The following is a 26,284-nucleotide window of genomic DNA, read 5'->3' on the forward strand; positions in this document are numbered from 1 at the left end:
TACGAAGAAAGTTGAAAATACCAAGAGGGTAATGCAAGATATGAAATCAAATTAAAAAATTCACCCCACTCTAACGATTTTAAACTATTTAATGACTGTCCTTATTTTTTCTTTCTTATATCTGACACAATTTTTTATCAAACAAAATAAAACACTTAGTTTTTTTTATGTTTCTAGATCTTCATAGACAATCATAATGATAAACTTGGAAAATAAACATAAAATTTTCATTATTTCTATTTTAAAGGTGGTGGCCATTTTTAGAGAAGTTATGGGTCCTAAAATATAATGTAAATCAAAATTTAAAATTTCTTTATATAAAAGTCTGATTTACTATCAAATACTCTACCACATGTATTAATCATGGTTGTTTCCAAACTATCTGACAACAACTAGGTTAGGGATGCACCCTTCTCTACACTTGTGTAAGACAGGAACATAGTTTTGGACAGAATCCATCAATGTCTTAGACTAAGGATTGCAACCACATTTGATAGCAGTTGAGATTGTTAATCACAAGACTATTGATAATAACAAATGTATCATTTCCTTACACAATGGCAGCAACAGATCTCCTCCAGGATTTTCCACAATTTTTCTTGATGAAGTTTTTCTCAATTTATCTGTGTTAAGTAATAGTGGTTGCTTTGCTGAACTGTGGTTAAGAGTTAAAAACCATAGCGGAATACAAATATCCATTTTCATACAAGTTGGTAGTAAATGATTGTTTACTGATTTTTCTATTATTTTTTTTTTCAAGTTAAGTTTATTATTTTTGCTTTATGTTTTTCAGTCATGGTGACCAACTTGATTGGTAGGCATGGTTCAGGGTAATTTTGGTTCATTGTGGCCTAGGTTTCTAATAATAGGACTGAAAGACTACGAGAATCAAGTAATGGCAACAACCCACACTGGCTGAAAAAAAAACAGGTGAGCTAAAAATGACAAGTAGTAAAATATCCAGGAATGTTGTTTTTTTTTCATTTTTCACACAGTATGAAATCTTTACAAAAATGAAAATGGACAAACAATACCTATCTGACAACAGAAAGAGAGCAACTCTAATAAATATGTGTTATACTGCAGATGACGTACAACACATGATAAATTCCCTCATCATACAAAATTTGAACATTTATTTTCAACAACTGTAATGTCTGTGACAAATATCTAATTATATGTCATGTATCTTGGTGTAGAACTGAACTTGGCATAAGCCTTAATCACTTTGTTCACTGCTTCTAGAAAGTCTTTTTCTGTTGCCATCTTCCTTCTAGCTCTGATGGCAAACATTCCAGCCTCAGTACATACACTTCTGATTTCAGCTCCTGTAACAATATTTTTAAATATTTAATCATTGAAAAATTATCATCAAAGGAAAATTTCTGAAAAAAAAAATGCTTAAAACTGTCATACAAATTAGTAAACAAATTCTTTTTTTTTCATTTTTTTTTTCTTTCTGGTATTAACATCCACCAGGATTGACAAAAGGATTCACACAATCCAAATTTGAAAGGGGACCATGATAGGACCAATTCACAATATTTTGTCTCAATAGACTCTGTAATTGCAAAGACAGTTTTTGTAGCATTTAGTCTTTTTAGAAATGGTGTCCATGTTTGTTGGTAATTCAAGTTCATCTGACTAAGATTTTTTATTATGGCCAAGTTTAGAATCAACTAGAATAGTGGTTTTATAACAGAATCTTGAGTGTAGTCACATGTGTATGCAGTCCTCTGAAAACTATATTTCCTAGTGAAGGAATCTTATTACAAACTTTCATGACAAAAAGTTTTCAAGTACAAAGAACAATTATTAAACCTATTTTTTTTTTAATTTAAAAGTATAAGGAAGACAATGGATAATGGTTCATACTGGTCTGGGAGGGCAGCTGAAGTGATATTTTAACCCAATTGGGTATTTTGTTACAATATAAAAACTATTGTATATTAAATTGACATACCTGTGCTGTTTGGACAAAGTCTTGCTAATAATTCATATCTGATATCCTTCTCTACACTCATGGACCTAGCATGGATTTTAAATATGTGAGATCTACCCTAAAATAGAAATAATTATAATGTAATGTTGGAAATAATTATTTTAAGTCTCTTTTCGAACAAAAAGTTTTCATTGAAAGTCTGCATCATTTAAATCATTGTTTCAACAATATTTGATTTATCATTTTAAGTTATGAATTTGTGGTTAAATTTCAGACTAAAAATTATCAAAAAACAAAAATGCACAATGCCATCTTGAGAACTACACTTGTTGCCCACAATTGACATTCGCTTTTCGGTGTTGGTTCAAGTAAAATTATTTTTGTGGATTTATACATCCTGTATAGCCAAATAGATGCCTCATCAGTGTATGTCTCACTGTGCATAAAAAAAGTTCAGATATACACACACAATTAAAGATAGCATACTCTTGGAGTATCACTCATTAAAGATAAGTCTAGCTTCCATCCTTCATACTTAATTCTTAAGGTTATATTTTAAGGGTAATCTACTGTGGATTCATTTTTGTTGGTACCATTTTGTGTATTGAGGAAAAGTAATCTTTTCATGGATACTATATCCTTGCACTGTCTGCTTGAAGTAAAATGTACAAACTATGGGGCATACCTCCAAATCTGGTAAACCAAATTCAATTTTTCTGTCTAATCTTCCAGGTCTCATTAAAGCAGGATCTAATGTATCTGGTCTGTTGGTTGCCATAAGAACCTTTATATTTCCACGGGGATCAAAACCATCTAATTGATTAATCAGTTCTAACATAGTTCTCTGAACTTCATTATCACCGCCAGCTCCATCATCAAATCTTGCTCCTATGGATAAATTATTTTTTGTTAAGATTTTGTATATAATTCTTGGCCCTTATCAGCAATTAGCTGGCCTGAATTAAATGCCCTTATCAGCAATAAGCGGGGCCTGAATTTAAAGGCCCTTATCAAGAATAAGGCACTTTCTATTTTAACACAGCAATTATAATATTGTTATTGAATATGACCTACATTTATTTTTTTTCAGCTGACTATGATATCTTTATAATCAGGTTTATAGAGTACCTCACAACCTTTCATAATCAGTTATTCTAACTACTGCACTTCCTATTATAATCAGTTATACTGACTATTGCACAGCACTTAATGATCAGTTACATTAACTTTAAAATATTTGCAATTCACTTTTAAGGCTAAATAGTTTTCATCTAATGACTACTTATAAACAAAAATATTGTAGGAAACATATGGCAACTATCTAACTTAACATAAGATTGCAAAAGTTAGTTTTTTTCATATTTCATTAATTACCTCCAACTGCATCAATTTCATCAAAGAAAATAATACAGGCTTTTTTACTTCTTGCCATTTCAAACAATTCTCTCACCATTCTGGCACCCTGTAAAGTCAATGCACAATCTGTAAGAATACTTTACATTAAACTGTAAGAGCAACAGACAACAGATGCATTCAAAATGACAAAAATCATTACTTCAGCAAAATTTTAAAGTGGTAATAGTTTGTTTTATTTTAATTTTTTTTAAGGTCATACTAAAGATACATAGCTCTTTACAAGTTTATATGGATCCTCAAACACTCCTATATATTTCTGTGCAAGATTATATGGTCTCTTACCTCTCCTACATATTTCTGTACAAGTTCTGAACCAATAACTCTTATAAAACAAGCATCTGTTCTATTAGCAACAGCTCGAGCACACAATGTCTTTCCTGTTCCTGGTGGACCAAACAGTAATACTCCCTTTGGAGGCTCTATACCAAGGTTAACAAACTTTTCTGGCTATAAATAAATAAAAAAAAAATTCAACTAAAATATGCTTTTCATATAAAAGTTTTATTGTAAAGACGCTGACAAAAATTTGAGAAACCAACCAATATCTTCTATATTTTTCTTGCCATTGGACATTTCAAAGCAAACAATCATTAAATATAAATTTTTATATTTTTGGGTTATCAATTTTCATGGGTTAACAAGTTTCTGTTTGTCTTGGCACCTCAAAAATTTGTTTTAAACTGTAAAGGTTATTTTTTTTATCAATGAAATGTACATTTTTGAAAGGTGTACAGCCTTACAAAACTGGACTATATATAATCTGAGGTCTCAGCTGTCAAAGGGAAATATATATCTTGGCTTTATATCCTGGCAAATCAGCAGAAAATATATATTTTTTCAACAATCTAAATTTAAAATTTGATGTACCAATGAATAAGACTGAATCCTCAGAATATACTCTACTCCAGCATCTGCAGAATTCTATGTGACCACACCTCGTCCATAAACAAATCAAACAGATAAATAGTTAAAGGAATAAGGACATAGTAACTTTTTTTAAACAGAAATATGCTGGACTCGTCCACATTAGATTAAATATAGTTCTGCGACTCATTTCACAAAAAATCTTACGAGACAAAATATTCGTAAGTCAATGAACATTTCAGTATAATTTGATACATAATTTTTTTTTCCTCAAAAGAGCCCCTGTTTAAAACATAGGTAATGACAACTAAAATAGGTCACAATATGCAACCTGAGAAAAACTGCTTATATGGATATACTGCACAGTCTTCAATAATTCCCCAGAGAAATATTTTCAAACATCCCATAACAACACTTTATATTTAAAAATATTTCAAAAATTTATTTTAATATTTTGTATAAATTTTATAAATTTTTGCTTGAAATTTTCATTTGAAAGCATGGATTTTTTTATGAAATATAACATTTTCATGATACTATTTGAATAAACATTACCATCATTTTTTTGAGAAAACAAATATTCAAAACAATAATTACATGTAGTAAGGGTGTCTCTACAACTTCTCTGAGTTTTTCTATCTGTTCTTTACATCCTCCAACATCACTGTAGGTTACATCTGGCTTTTCTTCCACTTGCATCATCGTAACTGACGGGTCAATCTTTGGTGGAAGAGGTATATGGATTTGATATTTATTTCTGTCAACACTAAAACCAGAAAGAATAATTTTCAATCAAATTAAACAAAAGTTCATCCCTGTGTTAAAAGTCAATGTATAATTAATGCTATGTTAACCCATTTTCTACAGTTAAAAATATAGAAAGCCTAGAGTCGGTTTCACAAAAAAAATTACGACTAAGATTAATTGTAAGTCATGAACAATTCAGTATACTTACGACCAATCTTAGTCGTAAGTTTCTTTTTGTTACATAACTCCTGTTACATAAAGTTTTATTGTAGACAAAAGATATGATGTGTTCTAAAAGTCTTAGGTATTTCGGACACCAAAACAAAGTCATGTCATATTTTCACATATTTAAACATTTGTATTATAGCAGTCTTTGAATTTTTAGCAAAGCAGTTAAGCTTTACATAGTTTTAACAAAGGACAAGTTAAAGACATTTTCACTATTGGAGAAACCAAGTGTGAGATATTTCACAACATGGTTATGATTTAAAACATTCCTAAAGTCTTTCAATGCTTAAGAATGACAGTCATCCTTTAGATGACCATACATGAATTCAAATTTGCTATAGATAATTAAAAGCCATGGACCTTTTGGATTTTCAAGTGAAAGATCCTCCTTAAGAAAGTGGAAATTCCTGTATAAAGCATCAGTGTCAAGAATGGGAGGTCTTTGACTTTTGTAATTCAAAAATGAAAGTCCCCTTAGATTTAAGAAAGGTCCTGTGATCAGATGTACAAAAAATCTTTCAACTAAAGTTGATTGTAAATATACTGAATTGTTCATGACTTACGATCAACTTTAGCATGTTTAGTCGTAAGATTTTTTGTGAAACTGATCACTGGACCTGAGACCAACACTAATTTGTACCCCTGACCTTAACCTTACCCAACTCTCATTCCTTCTTCAATATCAGTAGGAGCTACTTGGTCTCCTAAATCAACAACAAACTTGGCAAACTGTTTGACATTAATAATATACTTTGGGTCATCAGAATCTGCATTAATTATCTTTGTACATCTTGCTACCTGTAATGGCTGTTCACCTGTTAAACAAATTACAAATGTAAATTCTCAGTTAGAATTTAATTAACATTTCAACATTGTTAGAGGTCATATACAAATAATAAGGATTAACAAAATCAGGCAAACATTAAAAAATTGCTTTTTAAATCCTTTTCATGTTTTCAGTGATGCCAATAATTTTATAAATCATCAAAGAGTCACATGGATCATCATCAAAGAGTCACATGGATCATCATCAATCAAGTCACAGCAGTCATTGACCTTGAAGTATGAGAAGGCAGTATTACTGTTCAATCATGATAGAGCAATTTTTATTTTTCTTGATATATACTGTGTTATAACATATTTCTTAAAACATACTGTGTTATAACATATTTCTTGATACATACTGTGTTATAACATATTTCTTGATACACACTGTGTTATAACTTATTTCTTGATACATACTGTGTTATAACATATTTCAGATAGTTATAATTTGACTAAATATACTTCATTATCTAATATGACAACTGGTCATTAGACTAAATCTACTTCTTCGTCTAATGTGACAACTGGCCATGAACAAAAATTATACAGGTAAGTTGCTGTGACTAAAGCCTTTTTTCTGAATTCATAATGTAACAATGTAACTGATATGGTTTTCTCATAAAAAACTAAGGTAACCTCTATTGTGTTTAGGTGCTGTTATAGACACAAATAAAGCAAGGCATGTGAACTATGTGAAAATCTAATATTCATTGCTCCCTTTTATTTGTTTGTAGCAAGAATAGCTGGTGAAATCTCATTATCAATCTGCATTCAGTTGACTTTAACTATCAAATAGAATACTGTCTTCAAAATTCTTCGGCATAGATTATCATATATTTCTGTATCAATGTCGGTAATGAACCAACGCTCAGAATCAATAGAGACTCCCCTACACAAAAACATTTACTGAAAGTACTCGGAGATAGTTTCATCAAATCCTCTTCTGACAAATCAGTAAACAGGAGTTAATAAAGATCTACTTTTAATCTGAGACAATTGTGGGATTGGATTTCTTCTTAAAATGTTTCAGAAGGGAACTTCCAAAGGAATGATGTTATGAACAATACTTAAAACAAGAAGAAAAGAAATTTAAAAACCCTTTTTAGCACAGAAATGTTGATGGTTTAATATATAAACAAGCATTCTGAGAGTATTGCACGGCAATACATAGTCCCCTACCGGGTAAAAATTCATTATACTGGAACAAAATGCTAACTTGTTCTATAACTTGTCATGGTGTAAACAAATAGAAAATATCAAGTCAACATCTTCAAGCATGACTAAAAACAGTGTTGAAAACTGATTATATGAGTGAATTTTTCAAGTCCAAGGACCATAACTCTGCACAAAATTATCAGACCGAAACAAAAATTTGAACTTGATCTGTAGCTTGTCATGATAAAACTATATACCAATTATCAATCAATATCTTCAAGCATGATGAATAATACGTCCCGTAAACGGGCGTATAAAAAAAGTGTGGAAAATACTCTAACATTAGATGTGATTAATAGTTCTCTAAAATTAGATATGATGTAATACAATGTATATTTATTTTCAAGTTATAATCAAATATAATTAATAGTTCCAAATATTTTTTCTTTCATTTGTCACAAACTAATATAGATTTGTAACTTATCTATAAAATGTCAACAACTTTTATCTATACACAATGTAATGTAATGAAATATATACCTTAATAAAAAAATATTATTATATAATTAAAAGATTTCACTTCATAATTTTTTTTTATGTATATAGCATTCAGAAAATTAGTTTATACAAAATAAAAAACACTTCAATTAACCAACGAATGTCTTTAAAAAAAATGAGTTATCTCTCTTTGTACAGAAATATGGTTTAACATACAAAATGTAGTACTCTAACATTAGATATGGACCACGATAACTCTGGACTAAATCATCAGACTGGAACAAAATTCAATCTATAACTTGTCATGATAAAACTATATACCAAATATCAAATCAATATCTTCAAGAACGAAGAAAAAAAGTGTGGAAAGCTAATTTGCCGGACTGACGGATGGACAGACGGACGGACAGACAGACGGACGGAGTGCAAAACCTAAAGTCCCCTTCGACTTCGTCGGTAGGGACTAATAAATTCAAACCCAGCATTTTCTTTTGAATACATATACCTATCAATGTGGTGAATGTAATATTTTTATAAGTATGATGCCTCTTACTCTGTAAGGTCTGTTTATCTGCTGCTAAATCCCACAATGCTGGAGGAGCTAATCCTGTATCAGATTCTTTAATACCTGAAGTAAATCATGCATAGTCAATTAGAACAAACTAACTATACCACAAAGTCAGCTCCATTTTTGTTTCCACAAACAGTCACAGTAATGTGGGGATTTCTGATCAAGGTATACAATGAAAATAGGAAGGAAGTCTTTCTACAATTATTTTCTACAATTCATTAATGGAATCTAAAAGTATACAATAATAAATGTGGACACAGATGATGCCCCCACTTGCATATCATATAGTTATAAAGGGACATAACTGAAGAACGGTAAAAGTGACGCTACCAAAATTTCAACTTGATCTGAGTTTTGTGGTAATAAGCATTGTGTGTAAGTCTCATAACATTTGGTTGAGGCTAACTTAAGAAGAGAACAGAAACTAAAAATTCAGCAATTTTTATACGACCGCAAAAATTTTCTTTGTTTGAAGACGCATTTAGTTTCCAGACAATGACTTTAGTTTAAGTGAATGGATCTCTATAAATTTTTACCAGAAGGTTCAATACCACTAAAGGAAGCTTAAGGTTAGGATTAATTTTGGGGGTTATGGTACCAACAGTTAAGGAATTAAGGGCCAAAAATAAGCATTTTTGTAACTTCCAGACAGTAACTTGTGTGTTAGTGTATGGATCACTCTGACATTGTACCACAAAGTTCCATATCACAAAGGGAATTCTGGGATTGATTTTGGGGGTAATTGCCTCAAAATTTTAGGAATTAGGGGCCAGAAAAGGGCAAAAAACAAGCATTTTTCTAGTTTCATGACAATAACTTGTGTGTAATTGTATGGATCTTTCTGAAATTGTACTACAAGGTTCCATATCATAAAGGGAAAGCTGGGATTGATTTTGGGGGTAATTGCCTCAAAATTTTAGGAATAAGGGGCCAAAAACAAGCATTTTTCTAGTTTCAGGACAATAACTTGTATGTAAGTGTATGGATCTTTATGAAATTGTACTATAAGGTTCCATATCACAAAGGGAATGCTGGGTTTGAGTTTGGGGGTAATTGCCCTAAACATTTAGGAATTTGGGGCCAAAAAGGGGCCAAAAAACAAGCATTTTTCTAGTTTCCAGACAATAACTTGTGTTCAAGTGTATGGATCTCTCTGAAATTGTACTGCAAGGTACCATACCACAAAGGGAAGGCTGGGATTGAGTTTGGGGGTGATGAATCATAAGGGGTTCAACAAATTTGGGGGGGGGGGGGGATTTTTTTTCCTTTTTTTTTTCTTTAAAATTTTCCATTTTAAGTTGGTTATTACTGATTTATATATAAAAGCAAATAATAATGATATGGTTTGAATAGGTAAATTAAAATTTTTTAAGTTCTTAGACCACATTCATTCTGTGTCAGAAACCTATGCTGTGTCAAATATTTAATCACAATCCAAATTCAGAGCTGTATCAAGCTTGAATGTTGTGTCCATACTTGCCCCAACTGTTCAGGGTTCGACCTCTGCGGTCGTATCAAGCTGCACCCAGCGGAGTATTTTATTTAAAATAGTTATGTCCCTTGGAAATATTGATTATATGGAAAATTGTATAGTTAGCACTCTCATGTGTACAATACTTGCCAGATTTTTATGAAATTTATAATATAGGTTTATATCATCAATGTCTCAGACAAATTTGAAAATTGGAGCCAATGAATTAATTTTAAAAGAGTTATGTCCTTTGGAAATATTTATTGTATGGAAAATTGCATTGTTAGCGCTCTCATGTGTACAATTCTTGCCAGAATTTTATGAAACTTATATCATGGGTTTATATCAGTAATGTTTTTATACGACCGCAAAAAATTTTGCGGTCTTATATTGGTATCACGTTGTCGTCATCTGAAGACATTTGGTTTCCGGACAATAACTTTAGTATTAGTAAATAGAAATCTATGAAATTTAAACATAAGGTTTATAACCACAAAAGGAAGGTTGGGATTGATTTTGGGGGTTATGGTCCCAACAGTTTAGGAATTGGGGGCCAAAAAGGTGCCCAAATAAGCATTTTTCTAGTTTCATGACAATAACTTGTGATACAGTGTATGGATCTCTCTGAAATTATACCACAAGTTTCCATACCACAAAGGGATGGTTAGGATTGGCTTTGGGGGTTATGGCTCAAACTGTTTAGGAATTAGGGGCAAAAAAGTGAGAAAAAACAAGGGTGTCCTGGTTAATGGACAATTACTTAAGTACAAATTACAGTGTAAGGGAGGTAATTCAAAGACAACTTTGAATTACCTCCCTTAAACTGCTTTTAAATTATGTATTTAAAGAAATGTTGTATTGTCTTGAGGTGATTAGCTGTCAATTAAGTTTTAGAAGTTACTATTTTAATAATTCTAAAAATGCTGATTAAGGTAAATTAATTTTAGCTATGATTATGTATGTCATTTTCAAAAAAAATTGGGGGGGGGGGGGGGGGGGGGAGGTCAATTTGCTACAGCATAGTGTATTGCACAAAAGCAAAAAATTGATAAATTCAAATCATATAACCAATTCTAAGTTCTTTGACTACAGTTATTCTGTGTCAGAAACCTATTATGTGTCAAATATTGAATTACAATCCAAATTCAGACCTATATCAAGTGCGAATACTGTGCCATTTTTGCCCCAACTGTTCAGGGTTGGACCTCTGCGTCGTATCCAGCTACGTTTGGCAAAGCAATTTATTCTATTTGTAAACATGCATAACTCTAGAACAGTTGTGTATAGGTTTTATAACATTTGGTTGAGACAAACTTAAGTTATGGAACGGAAATGAAAAATTCTGCAATTTTTATGTTTATAAAGGGACATAACTCAAGAATTGTAAAAGTGTCGCCACAAAAATTCGTACTTAATCTCTATTATTTAATAATAAGCAATTTATTCGTTCATTTTGTGTTAATTTACGTTTTTTTTTATTGAGTTAAGCCTTCCAATTGATATTTTATAGTGTGTTTTTCTATGTTGTGATGTTATACTATTGTTTCAGAAAGGGAGAAGGTTTGGTACCATTCAAACGTTTAATCCCGCTGCAAATGTTTGCACCCTCGTCTGTTTATGTAGTTCATACGTGTTTCTCGTTTTTATATAGATTAGACCGTTGGTTTTTCCGTTTGAATGGTTTTACACTAGTAATTTTTTGGGGCCCTTTATAGCTTGCTGTTCGATGTGAGGCAATGCTCCGTGTTGAAGGCCGTATCTTGACCTATAGTGGTTTACTTTTATAAATTGTAACTTGGATGGAGAGTTGTCTCATTGGCACTCATACCACATCTTCCTATATCTATTGTGTATAAGTTTCATAACATTTGGTTGAGGCAAACTAAAGTTAGAAAACGGAAACAAAAAATTTGTACTTGATCTTAAATTTGTGGTAATGAATATTGTGTATAGGTTTCATAATGTTTGGTTGGGGCAAACTTAAGTTACAGAATGGAAACTAAAAATTTTGCAATCTTTCGATTTATAAAGGGGCATAACTCAATAATGGTTAAATTGACACTACCCAAATTTAACTTGATCTGTGTTTTATCAGTGGAAGTCAAAATTAAACATTGCATTGTATAAAGCATTGATTGTAGTTGATTCAACTATAATCATGGACAAAGGAAGATAACTCCAAATTTAATAAATTGCTTCGCTGAGCGCAGCTGGATACGACCGCAGATGTCCAACCCTGAAAAGTAGGGCAAAAATGGACACAATATTCACGCTTGATACAGGTCTGAATTTGGATTGTAACTAAATTTTTGACACATAATAGGTTTCTGACACAGAATAACTGTAGTCGAGAACTTCAAATTGGTTATATGATTTGAATTTATATTCAATTTATTGCTTTTGTGCAATACACTATGCTGTTGCGAATTGACCCCCCCCCCCCCCTACCAAAAAACTTTTATTTTACCTCAGTTTTTTGCTTTTGTGCAATACACTATGCTGTTGAATATTAACCCCAAAAAAAAATATTTGAAGAAATTTCTGAAATCTGAAAAGTGAAAAATTGTCCCCCCCCTCCAATTTTTTTCACCTCCCCCCTTTCCCTTATTCCCCAAAAAAGTTCTTTCCCTCAAGATATGGTCAGTATCTCAATTCAAATTTCTAATGCAGTTTGCATTTAAAATTACCCATTTAAATACATCATAAAAGTTTTAAAATATAAAATGACATACATAGTCATGGCTAAAATTAATATTAATTAATAGTAACTGCTAAAAATAAATTGACAGCTAATCACCTCAAGACAACCATCATTTCTTAATGCATAATTTACAAGCAGTGTAAGGGAGGTAATCAAACAGTGTTCTTTAATTTGAATTGGATTACCTCCCTTACACTGCTTTTAAATTGTCTCAATTGTCCTTTAACCAGAAAAACCCTTGTTTTCCCCTTTTTTTGCCCCTAATTACTAAATGGTTTGAGCCATAACCCCCCAAAGTCAATCCTAACCATCCCTTTGTTGTATGGAAGTTTGTGGTATAATTTCAGAGAGATTCATACACTTTAACACAAGTTATTGTCTGGAAACTACAAAAATGCTTATTTGGGCCACTTTTTTTACCCCTAATTCCTAAACAGTTGGGACCATAACCCCCAAAATCAATCCCAACCTTTCTTTAGTGGTTATAAACCTTGTGTTAAAATTTCATTGATTTCTATTTACTTATACTAAAGTTATTATCCGGAAACCATCTGTCTTCGGACGACGCTGACGCCGGACGACGACGACAACGACAACATGATACCAATATATGACCAAAAATTTTTTAATTTTTGCGGTCGTATAAAAATTACTTGATATATTTAGAAGAAACTAAAAATTTTGCAATTTTTCCATTTATAAAGGGGCATAACTCTAGAACGGTTAAAGTGACGCCACCAAAATTCAAACTTGATCTGTGTTTTGTGGTAATAAGCATTGTGTATAAGTTTCATAACATTTGGTTGAAGCAAACTTAAGTTAGAGAACAGAAACTAAACATTTTGCAATTTTTCCAATTATAAAGGGGCATAACTCTAGAACAGTTAAAGTGATGCCACCAAAATTCAAACTTGATCAGTGTTTTGTGGTAATAAGCATTGTGTATAAGATTCATAACATTTGGTTGAGGCAAACTCAAGTTAGAGAACGGAAACCAATTTTGGGACGTACGTACGTACAGACGGACAAGGGTAAATCTTAATGCCCCCACCGCTACGGCGGGGGCATAAAAAAACAACCTGTGTACCAGAACTGCTTACGAGAAATCCACTTGCTCAAACAGGGCACAATTTTGTCTACTATTGGGTTTTGTTTTCCCATTCTCTACTAGTAATATAATAAAAGTTATCAATCTTCAAATACTTTACTTTGTACTGGAGAAAGGACAAAATATGTACATATACAATATGTCTCCACTTGTTTTAGAAGGGAAGGTATAACTATTTCAATTTGCTAAATGATGACACACCTGCAAGTTCATTGACTTTTTTCAATGTATTCTGTATATCTTCCTCCACACTCTTGATAGATTTGCTGTACTGTCCAACTCCCTGTTAATAAAAACAATTATGCAAAATAGATTTACTGTACTGTCCAACTCCCTGTATTGTATATATTCCGCAAATTTGCAGATTTAACATTGTTGTGCTGATATTTAGAGTAATTATGAATATAATATGTGTTTTCAGCCGTGTATCACCTTCACTGGTGATCTTATGGATGGATCTAGCGTAGAGTTGTTGCTTGTTTAGACGTACTTATCAAAATGATTATTTCTGTGACTGTATCTAACAATCCTTTACGATAGATATTTAGCTAATCTGCAATCAATTCCATCTTCATGCCTAATATATCATGTACTGTGTTACAACTCTAGATTCTACTGACGAGGAAAGATAAAACTAGGCCACCGAAAGCTGAATTTTTTAGTTCAGTCTAGGTGGCCGAGTGGTCTAGAGTGCTGGACACAGTGCAGCCGGTGTTATCATGATAACCCAATAGCATGAGTTCAAATCCCGGCGAGGGAAAAACAAAAATTTACTTCCACAAATTTGCAGATTTAACATTGTTGTGCTGATATTTAGAGTAATTATGAATATATATATATATATACATACATATCTAATAATCAAATCCAAATTACAGAAAAGGAGGTCTTATATTAAAAAAGTTTTGTAATTTCAGAAATTATTTCTTAATATATTATTAAGAGGTCAACATTTAAGAAAATACTTTATTTCAGTAACAATTGATTATTCAGTAGCTCATGTATTTGGCAAATCTAGAACATTCACATCTAATCTTAAATCTTGACATGAAACTGCAAATTCTCTTTTGACTGGAGTACTGTCTTAATCACATTAATTTTGAAGTCATACATGTATGCAGGAGAAAATGCATTTTTGGTAGATTTATGCATATCAAAACAAAATTCTTCTACATTATGTCAAGTGATGGCAATATATATATATGCTCACATGGCAAAACAAAAACACCGGATGGACTAAAAATGAAAACTTACATATGTCTTTAGCAGAGCAATATCTCCTTCATCCAGAGCTGAAACATAAAATAACAGGTTTTATGTATTAATCCTTACAATAATAGGTAGGGGAAATGTAGTTGATGTAATGTATCAATGCTTAATTAGGTCACACAAATTTCATATGTATAAACATTTTGTCCCACAAAATGCTGAAATAATTGTATCCATGTACATGATGTACATAAAGGAATGTTTTTTTTTGGCTTTGCCATGCAATATGGAAATGAATATTCCATCCTCCTGCCCCCTGAAAATGAATTGGTCATCCCATAAGCTTAAAGTGATTTTTTTTTGTTATAGAAGATAAAGTCCTCTTCTCAGTCACACTAAGAACGTTAAAAAAAAGAAAAAATCAATATAATAGTGAATCCAAAACCATTAACTTTTTTTTTACAACAGTTCCGCATTTATCATGTCCATGCTATTGGGTGATAAAGGAAGCAGCCATATTGCAAAGCTTTTGATTTCCCACAATTTTGTATATCTGATAGAAAAACTAAAAAGTATCATGAAAATATAACAGACTTTGTACTCTTTCACAGGTAACACTAGTCATGCTAGTCAAAGATTGCTATGACGTCTTGCAACCTTTTCTATGACTTGTTGGGGCCGTGGAACATCACAGCGCAGTCAATATAGAAAACCTTAAAAAATTGCCAAACCAGGCTTGGGGTGGCAAGTTTCTATCTCAAGATACATTATCAACATGACCAAGTAGATAAATCACATCATTGGATTCCTTATTCATTTTACTCCACAAATAGTAGACAACTTTCATATTCATGCCGAATCATGGATTTTCCAGTACATTTCAGATGGCATAATGCTTATGTTTTTACATCACAGTAAGAGTCGAAAATATCGTTGTTTATTGTAAATAGTTCCTATCAATATAAGTTATAACTTAAGCAGAAAAAACTTAACATTGAAAATTGCTAATTAATTCAAAGTCACTGGAACATGACAAAGAGGGCCCACGGCAGGGCCTCAAAATAGTCATCAAACTGATATGAACTGATAGTAATGCAACTTCATACAAAATATCATTGATTTATCACAAGTAGATCCAATCAAACTTAACTAAAGCAGAATACTTAACATTGAAAATTGCTAATTAATTCAAAGTCACTGGACCATGTCCTAGGGGGCAGGGCCTCAAAATATTCGTCAAACTGATATGTACTGATAGTAATGCGACTTCATACAAAATATAATTGATCTATCACAAGTAGATCCTATCAAACTAACTTAAGTAGAAAACTTGACATTGAAAATTTTTTCCATGACTTTCGTCGCAGGCGTGAGAGGTTTGGAAAGTAGAACGTCTGGCCAAACCTAAAGGGAATTGACGACTTGAAGCTGTCTTTTCCCAAAAACATTCTTGAATGATGGTTCTGATTTGGCATAGCCGGATACTGACTGGCCACTCAGATCGGAGCAACAACAAAAAGAAAACTAATAAATATCTTATAAATTTCAATTTAAACATTGAAAAGTATAGATTTCTCAAATAATTTTCAAAATATGATTTTCTTACATGTCTTTTGAAAGATGAAATTATTCAATAACCATTCTAATACATGTATAATCCTTTGGTTGATTTTCATTGCATTTATATTTTTTACCAATTATCATTATTTTTAAGGAGAGTGCCTTGAAAAACATGGTATAACAAGGGAATTGACTCGAAAAATTTCTATCAAGTGTTTTCAAATACACTGATCATTTATTACACAATGGTAGTTAGCCCGAGGTAAAAAAAACCACCCAAGCTGTCAAGTGAAGCCATATAATTATCCAAGTTCTTTGTTTTCCGGGTAAAAATTACCTTCATCAGTGGCACAAAACAATATAAGAGATTGACATCAAAGGTAATAAATAATGAAGACTGACAAATTCTTTGGAGTTGAAATTTTTCAATTAACAGAAGATTTGAATTATAAATGGAAGGGACAGAAGAGGGCTTCAAAATCGGGATATTTTGACCACCGCAGGAAGAATCACATGTATGTATTTTCAAAATATTTAAGGATTCTAAAAGTCAAATATGTCTTCTTTTCAATCCTTACCTGCTCCAGGTGTACAGAATGGTGATGTAAGCATAAAAATCAAGAGTCTGAGGTCAGGTAGTTAATAAAAATTTAAAGAATAGCCATAATAGGGTATCAGGTCCGTTCGCCCTAATTACAATGTACATGTTCGCCCTGAGTCCGTTCCCCCATAGAGTCTGTTCGCCCTGGGTCCGTTCGCCCTAATTTTTATAAAAAATATTAATATTAATGGTATATTTTAAGGTTTTATAATATTATTTAGATATTAAAAAAATATATATATCTCCAAATTCATGAATAAACATGAAAATTTAAAAAAAAATTTGTTTTGGAGCATTAATCAGGCTAATTGGCTACATTGTTCATTTGTTTTTCAGAATTACTTTTAATGACTGTTGATTGTAAATAAACTCATCATAGATACCAGGATTGAAATTTTGTGCACCAGACACACGTTTCGTCTAAAAAAAATCATCACTGACGCTCGAATAAAAAAAAAATAATAAGGCCAAATAAAGTACGAAGTTGAAGAGCATTGAGGACCCAAAATTCCTAAAAGTTTTGCCAAATACAGCTAAGGTAATCTATTCCTGAGGTGGAAAAACCTTAGTATTCCGAAAAATCAAAGTTTTGTAATTTAGAATGCTTATTAGTATAAAACAGAAGATGTGGTATGATTGCCAATGAGACAACTCTCCACAAGAGACCAAATGACACAGAAATTAACAACTATAGGTCACCGTACGGCCTTCAACAATGAGCAAAGCCCTTATCGCACAGTCAGCTATAAAAAGCCTCGACATGACAATGTAAAACAATTCAAACGAGAAAACTAACGGCCTAATTTATGTACAAACTAGAGGCTCTCAAGAGCCTGTGTCGCTTACCTGTATTTACTGATGCTTTGGAAATCTTGTAAAATAAGGTTAAAATCATAATTAATAGTATAAGGTATTAGATATTATAATGATATCTTAGATAATAACAAAAAATTGCAAAATATTTGTAAAATTACTAACTCAGGGGCAGCAACCCAACAACGGGTTGTCGGATTCATCTGAAAATTTCAGGGCAGATAAATCTAAATCTGATGAACATTTTTGCCACCTGTCAGATTTGCTCTAAATGCTTTAGTTTCAGAGTATAAAACCAAAAACTGCATTTTACCCCTATGTTCTCTTTTTAACCAAGTCGGCCATGATGGTTGGAAGGCGGGGTCATCGGACAAATTTTTAAACTAGATACCCTAATAATGCTTATGGCCAAGTATGGTTAAATTTGTCTCAGTAGTTTCAAAGAAGAAGATTTTTGTAAAAGATTACAAAAATTTACAAATTTTTTTAAAAAAATTGACTATTAAGGGCAATAACTCCTAAAGGGGTCAACTGAGAATTTTGATCATGACAACTTATTTGTAGATCTTACTTTGCTGAACATTATTGCTGTTTACAGTTTATCTCCATCTATAATAATATTCAAGATAATAACCAATAAAATGCTCCGCAGGGCGCAGCTTGATACGACCGCAGAGGTCGAACCCTGAACAGTTGGGGCAAGTATGGACACAACATTCAAGCTTGATACAGCTCTGAATTTGGATTGTGATTAAATATTTGACACAGCATAGGTTTCTGACACAGAATGAATGTGGTCTAAGAACTTAAAAATTTTAAATTGGACATTCACCTATTACGGTCCAATATCCAAAATCTAAATACATGGTTAGATTCAGCATATCAAAGAACCCCAAGAATTCAATTTTTGATGAAATCAAACAAAGTTAAATTTTGGACCCTTTTGACCTCAATGTGGACAAAGTTAATAACGGGGCCCAAAAATCGAAAATCTAAATACATGGTTAGATTCAGCATATCAAAGAACCCCATATATTCAATTTTTGTTGAAATCAAACAAAGTTTAATTTTTTTTTTTTTTTTTTTTTTTTCTATTTTTATTATTTTCAAGAATTACAACAAATACAACACATCAAACATACATACAGTAATATTAGCAATACATTTGAATATCTATTTATTTATAACAATAAACATTGTTGAAAATTCAGTTTTATATTTATATGAAAAGAGAACATAAATACGGAAGAAAAGATAATTTGAGTTAAATGTTTATGTACCACCATGACCACTGTGTGGCATATGAGAAGGCTAAAGTATTTTATGAAAAAGGAAGAAGTTAAAATATCCTGTAAGATTTTCAGTACATAATAAGTTGTGCTATTAGATACAATAATATATTATGTTAGTTTTGACAATAATTGTCTGTAAATAATAAATGACAAATTGAATTATAAAAATAATTCTTTAAATGCATTCCACATGGTATCAAAGTGCTCTTGTCTCTTATTTTGACTGCCATTATTTTTTCTAAATTGTACATATATTTTAGCTTTTCTTTAATGGCACTGAGTGAAAGATCTTTTGAAAAACATCTACTGTTGTATATATATTGTTTCATGTATAGAAAAATCAAATTATATGGGTCACCTTTTCGAACTTTTGATATATCTCCAAAAATAAAATTTAACTTATTCAATGGCAGGCTTACCCCACCAGATAAAAACCAATAATCAATATCTTGTAAAAAATTTTGGATAATCTCACAATTCCACAGAATATGTTCAACAGTTTCATCTTCTAATTTACAAAAAGTACATAGAGGGTTATCAATAAGTTTGATTTTACATAAACATTTATTTGTGGCAAGAATTCTGATGTTGATTCTGTACTGAAGCCACTGTAGTTTAGTATTGACAGTGACTGTAAAAGGTAGTTTGAATATATGTTTCCAAATGAGATCTTCACCTAATATTTCACCCCACTTCAGTTGTCCTGTTGGGGTCAAAGTTTAATTTTGGACCCCGATTTGGACCAACTTGAAAACTGGGCCCATAATCAAAAATCTAAATACATGTTTAGATTCAGCATATCAAAGAACCCTAAAAATTCAATTTTTGTTAAAATCAAACTTAGTTTAATTTTGGACCCTTTGGACCTTAATGTAGACCAATTTGAAACGGAACCAAAAATTAAGAATTTAAATACACGGTTAGATTCGGCATATCAAAGAACCCCAATAATTCAATTTTTGATGAAATCAAACGAAGTTAAATTTTGGACCCTTTGGACCTCAATGTGGACCAATTTAAAAACGGGGCCCAAAATCCAAAAACTTAATACACGGTTAGATTCAGCATATTAAAGAAGCCCAAGAATTCAAGAATAAAACCCCATTGAAATTGATCAAGAAATAAGCAATTTATACGAAGTATCTTCTTTTGCACAATACTGTGCAATTGAATATTTCTTGCTATTGCGCAATACTGTACAATTGACAATTTCTTGCTATTGCGCAATATTGTGCTATTGGATATTTCTTGCTATTGCGCAATACTGTTAAATTGAAGATTTCTTGCTATTGAGCAATACTGTGCAATTGAAGATTTCTTGCTATTGTGCAATACTGTGCAATTGAAAATTTCTTGCTATTGCACAATACTTATTATATAATAATTTACACATCCTGTTTGGTGTGTATCTCCTACCATATCATTATTATTTGCTTTTAAATATAAATCAGAAATAACCAACTTAAAATGGAAAATTTTAAAAGAAAAAAAAAGGAAAAAAAGAAAAAAAAAGAAAAAAAAAAAATCCCCCCCCCCCCAAATTTTTTGAACCCCTTATGATTCATCACCCCCAAACTCAATCCCAGCCTTCCCTTTGTGGTATGGTACCTTGCAGTACAATTTCAGAGAGATCCATACACTTGAACACAAGTTATTGTCTGGAAACTAGAAAAAATGCTTATTTTTGGCCCCTTTTTGGCCCCCAATTCCTAAACGTTTCGGGCAATTATCCCCAAACTCAATTCCAGCTTTCCCTTTGTGATATGGAACCTTGTAGTACAATTTCAGAAATATCCAAACACTTACACACAAGTTATTGTCATGAAACTAGAAAAATGCTTGTTTTTTGCCCCTTTTTTGGCCCCTAATTCCTAAAATTTTGTGGCAATTACCCCCAAAATCAATTACAGCCTTCCCTTTGTGATATGGAACCTTGTGGTACAATGTCAGAGAGATTCATACACTTACACACAAGTTATTGTCTGGAAGTTACAAAAATGCTTATTTTTGGCCCCTAATTCCTTAACTGTTGGTACTATAACCCCCAAAATCAATCCTAACCTTCCTTTCGTGGTATTGAACCTTATGGTAAAATTTCATGGAGATCCCTTCACTTAAACTAAAGTTAGAGTGCGAAAACCAATGTGTCTTCGGACGACGATGACAACGCCAACGTCATACCAATATACGACGAAAATTTTTTTAATTTTTGCGGTCGTATAAAAACTGCAAAATTTCCTTAAAATTACAAATTCAGGGGCAGCAACCCAACAACAGGTTGTCAGATTTGTCTGAAAATTTCAGGGCAGATAGATCTTGACCTGATAATCAGTTTTACCCTATGTCAGATTTACTCTAGATGCTTTAATTTGGTTTCAGAGATATAAGCCAAAATCAACATTTTACCCATATGTTCTATTTTTAGCCATGGCGGCCATCTTGGTTGGTTGGCGGGGTCATCAGACACATTTTTTAAACTAGATACCCTAATGATGTTGTGGCCACGTTTGGTTAAATTTGGCCCAGTGGTTTCAGAGGAGAAGATTTTTGTAAAAAGCTAACGACGATGAAGACGACAGACGCCAAGTGATGAGAAAAGCTCACTTGGCGCTTCGGCCCAGGTGAGCTAAAAATGAATGAAAAAAACAAATATGTAACACATAAACAAACGAAAACCACTGAAGTACAGGCTCCTGACTTGGAACAGGCACATACATACAGAATGTGGCGGGGTTAAACATGTTAGCAGGATCCCAACCCTCCCCCTAACGCTTTCATGTCGATCCGGCCCCACGTCGATCCGGCCCAAGTCGATCCGCCCCACGTCGATATGGCCCAACGTCGATCCGGCCCATATTTAAAGTCGATCCGGCCCAATAAAAAAATATATTTATAAGGAATAAAAATAAAGATATATATTAATCATGTTAATTGTAATTCATAAATGTTTATGAATTTTATTATTATAATGTAAAAGGTGTACGGTAAAAAATGCCTTTGACAAATATTTTCTTTAGGTGAGTATAAAACAACTATGTTGATTATGTTTTCATTAGATCTACAAGTTTTCAAGATTATTGGGTATAATTATAATAAAAACGTATATAACAGAATTTGGTACAATCAACAGACATCAAAATTAATCAGCAGTAATTAGCATTTTCTTTCAATTGACTGTGACAGAGACATATAATACAATTATTATATATATTCTTATATAATAATATGTATTATATGTCTCTGATATTGTCAACTTAAAAAAAATATATTGGCTATATTCGATATTACAAAAAAAAAAAAAAACATGTGTTCTAGAAGCCTCTGATGTAACCTGAAAAAAAATACAATTAATTATTATAACCCATAACACCAAACAAAAGATCAAACTATAAAGACCTTGTTGATTACGTAACTTTAATCAATCAGGATTTGATTGAATTAAGTGATTACGAGTGGCATTACCTTAGTTCACAATCATCAGACAATTGTTGAATAAACAAACCAATTATAGACTAATGATTTGACTAAACAAGTCATTATGATGAGTTAAATTTTATAGGTTCCATTGGTCTGTAAATATTTATTTAGCTATTCTGTGTGTGAATTAAATAAAATAAAAATCGCCATGACATTCAAAGTTATCATGGAAAATAACTTCATATTAATAAGTTGAAGCTGCTATACAAACAGACACAATCACACTCATTTTCGTATGGATTTAAAATAATTCTTCGACCGGTACTTCAATACCTCACGTACCTATTGTCATCCATCATCGATACTTTTCAAAAATTCCATTTATACTGTTAAAATTTGTCACAAAATCCTCCAAAGTCAATATAGTTTATTCATATTTTATTATGGGGCCGGATCGACGTAGGGACGGATCGACGTGGGCCGGATCGACTTGGGACGGATCGACTTTGGGCCGGATCGACTTGGGGCCGGATCGGTTTGGGGACGGAACGACCGGATACCCCCCTAACCTGGGACAGTGGTGTAACAGTACAAATGTACCACATAAGAACGAACTATAAAAATCAGTTGAAAGAGGCTTAACTCATCAGATGGATAAAAATACAAATAATACAAATACAAGTGGACGTGGCCGGGTACTTGTACATCCAAACAACAAAAAGGACACTAAGTACAGATCTGAGAGTACTCGCAGTTACTGACAGGATTATGATATCTTTGATCTCACTCATTGTATTAGTTATTGTTTTTGATTGACTAATAATGAAATTTTTTTTTTTTAAATAAACAAGTCAGCTTGGAATGAGTTAATGAGTTAAAATAATGATTTTTAAAATTGTAAGACATTAAAGGAAAATTGTTTTCGCCGCTTGTCTTCTTTGATCTCAAGGTGTTCAGTGAGTGAGTTGGATCTTGTTATACATGTTTGGATTGTTTTGAAATTGTTATAAGGTTTCAAAAAAGATAAATTCATATAGATAACTTGATCTCCAGTTTTTGAACACTTTTTCTTCTTCAACATGTTCAAAATACTTCCCACATCCAACAATGCAAATCAAAAGAAAAATAATTATTTGGTAGCAGCAAAACAACATAAATATTCGGCTAAATTTTCAACAAACTTTAACATAATTAATTCAAATAATTTATATTATACAAGACAACAAAATAAAATAGAAATCAGGGCGAATGGACTCTGTACGAATAGGAATTAGGGCCAACAGGTACTAGGACGAACGTGAATCAGGGCCAACGGCCCAGGATTCCCATAATAGGGCTTGATTGAGGGCAGCCAAACCAGAAATTAGCTCCAGACACAGAATCCCAAAAAGAATTATGGATTTGCCATTTCACCCTCTGATGTTCCAAAACCATAACATGTTCTAAAAAAGCCAGTCAGAGCAATCTTAGACTAAGGTTACATCCGTCTCAAAATTTACTTATTTAGAGTAAGCTTTTAAAAGATACAGACTTCATCCCTTTTCATATGTAACAGCGGCCTCATGTTCAGTCAAGCACCATAAGAGGTGAATATAATTTCAATATTTTTACCGATTTTGCTCTGTATTTAGAACATACAAACAAATTTAAACTCTTGCAGAATGACAAAGCAAAATTGAACAAAACTGTCTCATGAGAATTTCAACTTCAGTAAAAGTAAAGTACCCTGTATCGGCTTGTCTTCATCTTTTGTGTTGTCATTAACTTTTCTTTGGTCAGATCCTAAATAATCTTTCATTTTGAAATATAAATAAATTCAAGAAAAACGACAAAAAAAAAAATACACCGGAAACGGTGCTCTACGAAAATTGACGGCTTCGATAGTTCTAAATTAATGTTACACTAATGGCAGGACCGATGACAGGACCAAATGAAAATGCTAATAACTTTTTTATTTCTCAAAGGATTTATCTCAAATTTGAAATCTAATAAGAATTCATCATTCAATACATAAATACAAGAAAAAAAAACACAATTCTTTTTTAAAAAAGCTTGCAAAAACGGGGTTACACTAAAGACCTGAAAGTGGACCTGAAAAGACCTGAATAGACCTGAAGATATACGACTCAAATTATTCAAATTGCAGTAACTTTTTTATTATTCAATGGAATTTCCTCAAGTTAGAATGATATTAAATGTTAATATCCATTTTTCATTAAAAATTATTTTTTGTAAATGAAAAACAATTTTTTGATGCCAAAAGTTAGACCTGAACGGAGAAATGAAAAGACCTTAACGGACCTGAAAATCGATGGTCGGACTTATTCTAACTTCAATAACTTTTTTAATATTCGATGAATATCTTTCAACTTTAGATTTTGTGAAACTAAAAGTTCAATTTAATGATAATATTAAAAAAAATCATGAAAAATATCGTTGGGGTGTCAAAACTCGGACCTGAACGGAAAATTAAATAACCTGAATTGACTTGAAAATCTGCGGTCAGATTTATTCAAGTTCTTTAACTGTTTTCAATCAATCAGCTTGAGATATGAATTTTGTTATAGGAAAGGTATAATATATCATTGAAATGATAAAGAATTTTATCGAAAAAATAATGGTTGAGTTACAAAAATCGGACCTTGTCGGGGAAATAAAAGACCTGAATGGATCATACGGGTAGATGTATTTAAACTGACACAACATTATTTTTCTATTTGTTTTTAAAATTATATTGAAGAGAACGAATGACTTTATATTTATACAGGAACATATTTGAATACCAAATACCTTGTTGATGATGAAACCTGGACCTTAAGAGAAAAAAAAAGAAAGATTGCCCGTTAAAATTATTCAAACTAATTCAACTTGCTTAAACTGTATTAATATAAACAGGTCTTAAACTGTTTTATTTATATATTAAAATAATAGTATTGTTTGCCAATAAACCATATGTAATTCAAAGACGCGTGTTCGTCGATTGGAATGTTTAATTACATGAACGTGTGCCGGTTGTAATTCACACCTTTTATTGATATTAGGTGATAATTGGATCATTAGTCTTAATAAACATTTCATTTTAATCTTTTAATTGGATTATCACTATATCTTGTTACACGAACTAAGTTAATTTTGACTCTTCTTGAATGAAAATGCAAACGTTTTATAAGTAATGTTGAATTAACTATATATATCCAGGTTCATTCAGGACTTTTCATTTTTCATAAAGCAGGTCCGAGTTTTGTCACAAACATACAATATGAATATAAAAATATGTGGTATGATTGCCAATGAGACTACTCTCACAAGCGACCAAATGACATAGAAGTTAACAACTATAGGTCACCATAAGACCTTCAACAATGAGCTACATAGTACAACCACTGAAGTACAGATTCTAGACTTGGGACAGGCACACAAAGATTGTGACGGGGTTATCCTAGTTTAAAGGCACCAAACCTTTTTCCGAATTATTCATTTCTATGGTATATCCTGTCTCTTTGACTTATAAGTTTTGACATGCGAGTTTTGATTATTCTTTGGTATCTCCCGTCTTTTTTACTTGCATCAGTTTTGAGTATCCTATTAGTATCTCCCGTCAATAAAAATGAGAAAAAGATGTGGTGTGATCCCAATGAGACAAATCTCTACAAGAGACCAAATGACATCGAACATGAAAAGTTAACAACCATATTTTTCGTCTATGTTTTTTTTACGTTTTAAAAAAATATTAGCGGAATTTTAGGCTCATTCAGATTTTTAATTCTCCGTTCAGGTCCGAGTTTTGACACCCCAACGATATTTTTCATATTTGTTTTTTTAATATTATAATTATATTGAACTTTTAGTTTCACAAAATCTAAAGT

The 26,284-nt window shown here is 31.9% G+C and overlaps 1 protein-coding gene across 1 annotated transcript; it reads right to left on the reverse strand.

Moving 5' to 3' along the window:
• Positions 1–957: 957 nt before the first annotated feature.
• Positions 958–24,307, reverse strand: LOC127728095 (26S proteasome regulatory subunit 7). Its single transcript, XM_052235319.1, has 11 exons — positions 24,144–24,307; positions 14,781–14,818; positions 13,728–13,809; positions 8,229–8,303; positions 5,856–6,012; positions 4,820–4,988; positions 3,641–3,805; positions 3,317–3,404; positions 2,628–2,830; positions 1,964–2,060; positions 958–1,328 (listed from the first exon to the last, which is right to left on the reverse strand). The coding sequence occupies exons 1-11, from the start codon at positions 24,214–24,216 to the stop codon at positions 1,171–1,173; spliced, it is 1,305 nt and encodes a 434-aa protein (XP_052091279.1). The 5' UTR covers positions 24,217–24,307; the 3' UTR covers positions 958–1,170.
• Between the last annotated feature and the right edge of the window lie 1,977 nt (positions 24,308–26,284).

This window comes from Mytilus californianus, unplaced genomic scaffold (assembly GCF_021869535.1).
Source record: "Mytilus californianus isolate M0D057914Y unplaced genomic scaffold, xbMytCali1.0.p SCAF_2, whole genome shotgun sequence".
Taxonomy (NCBI): Eukaryota; Metazoa; Mollusca; class Bivalvia; order Mytilida; family Mytilidae; genus Mytilus; species Mytilus californianus.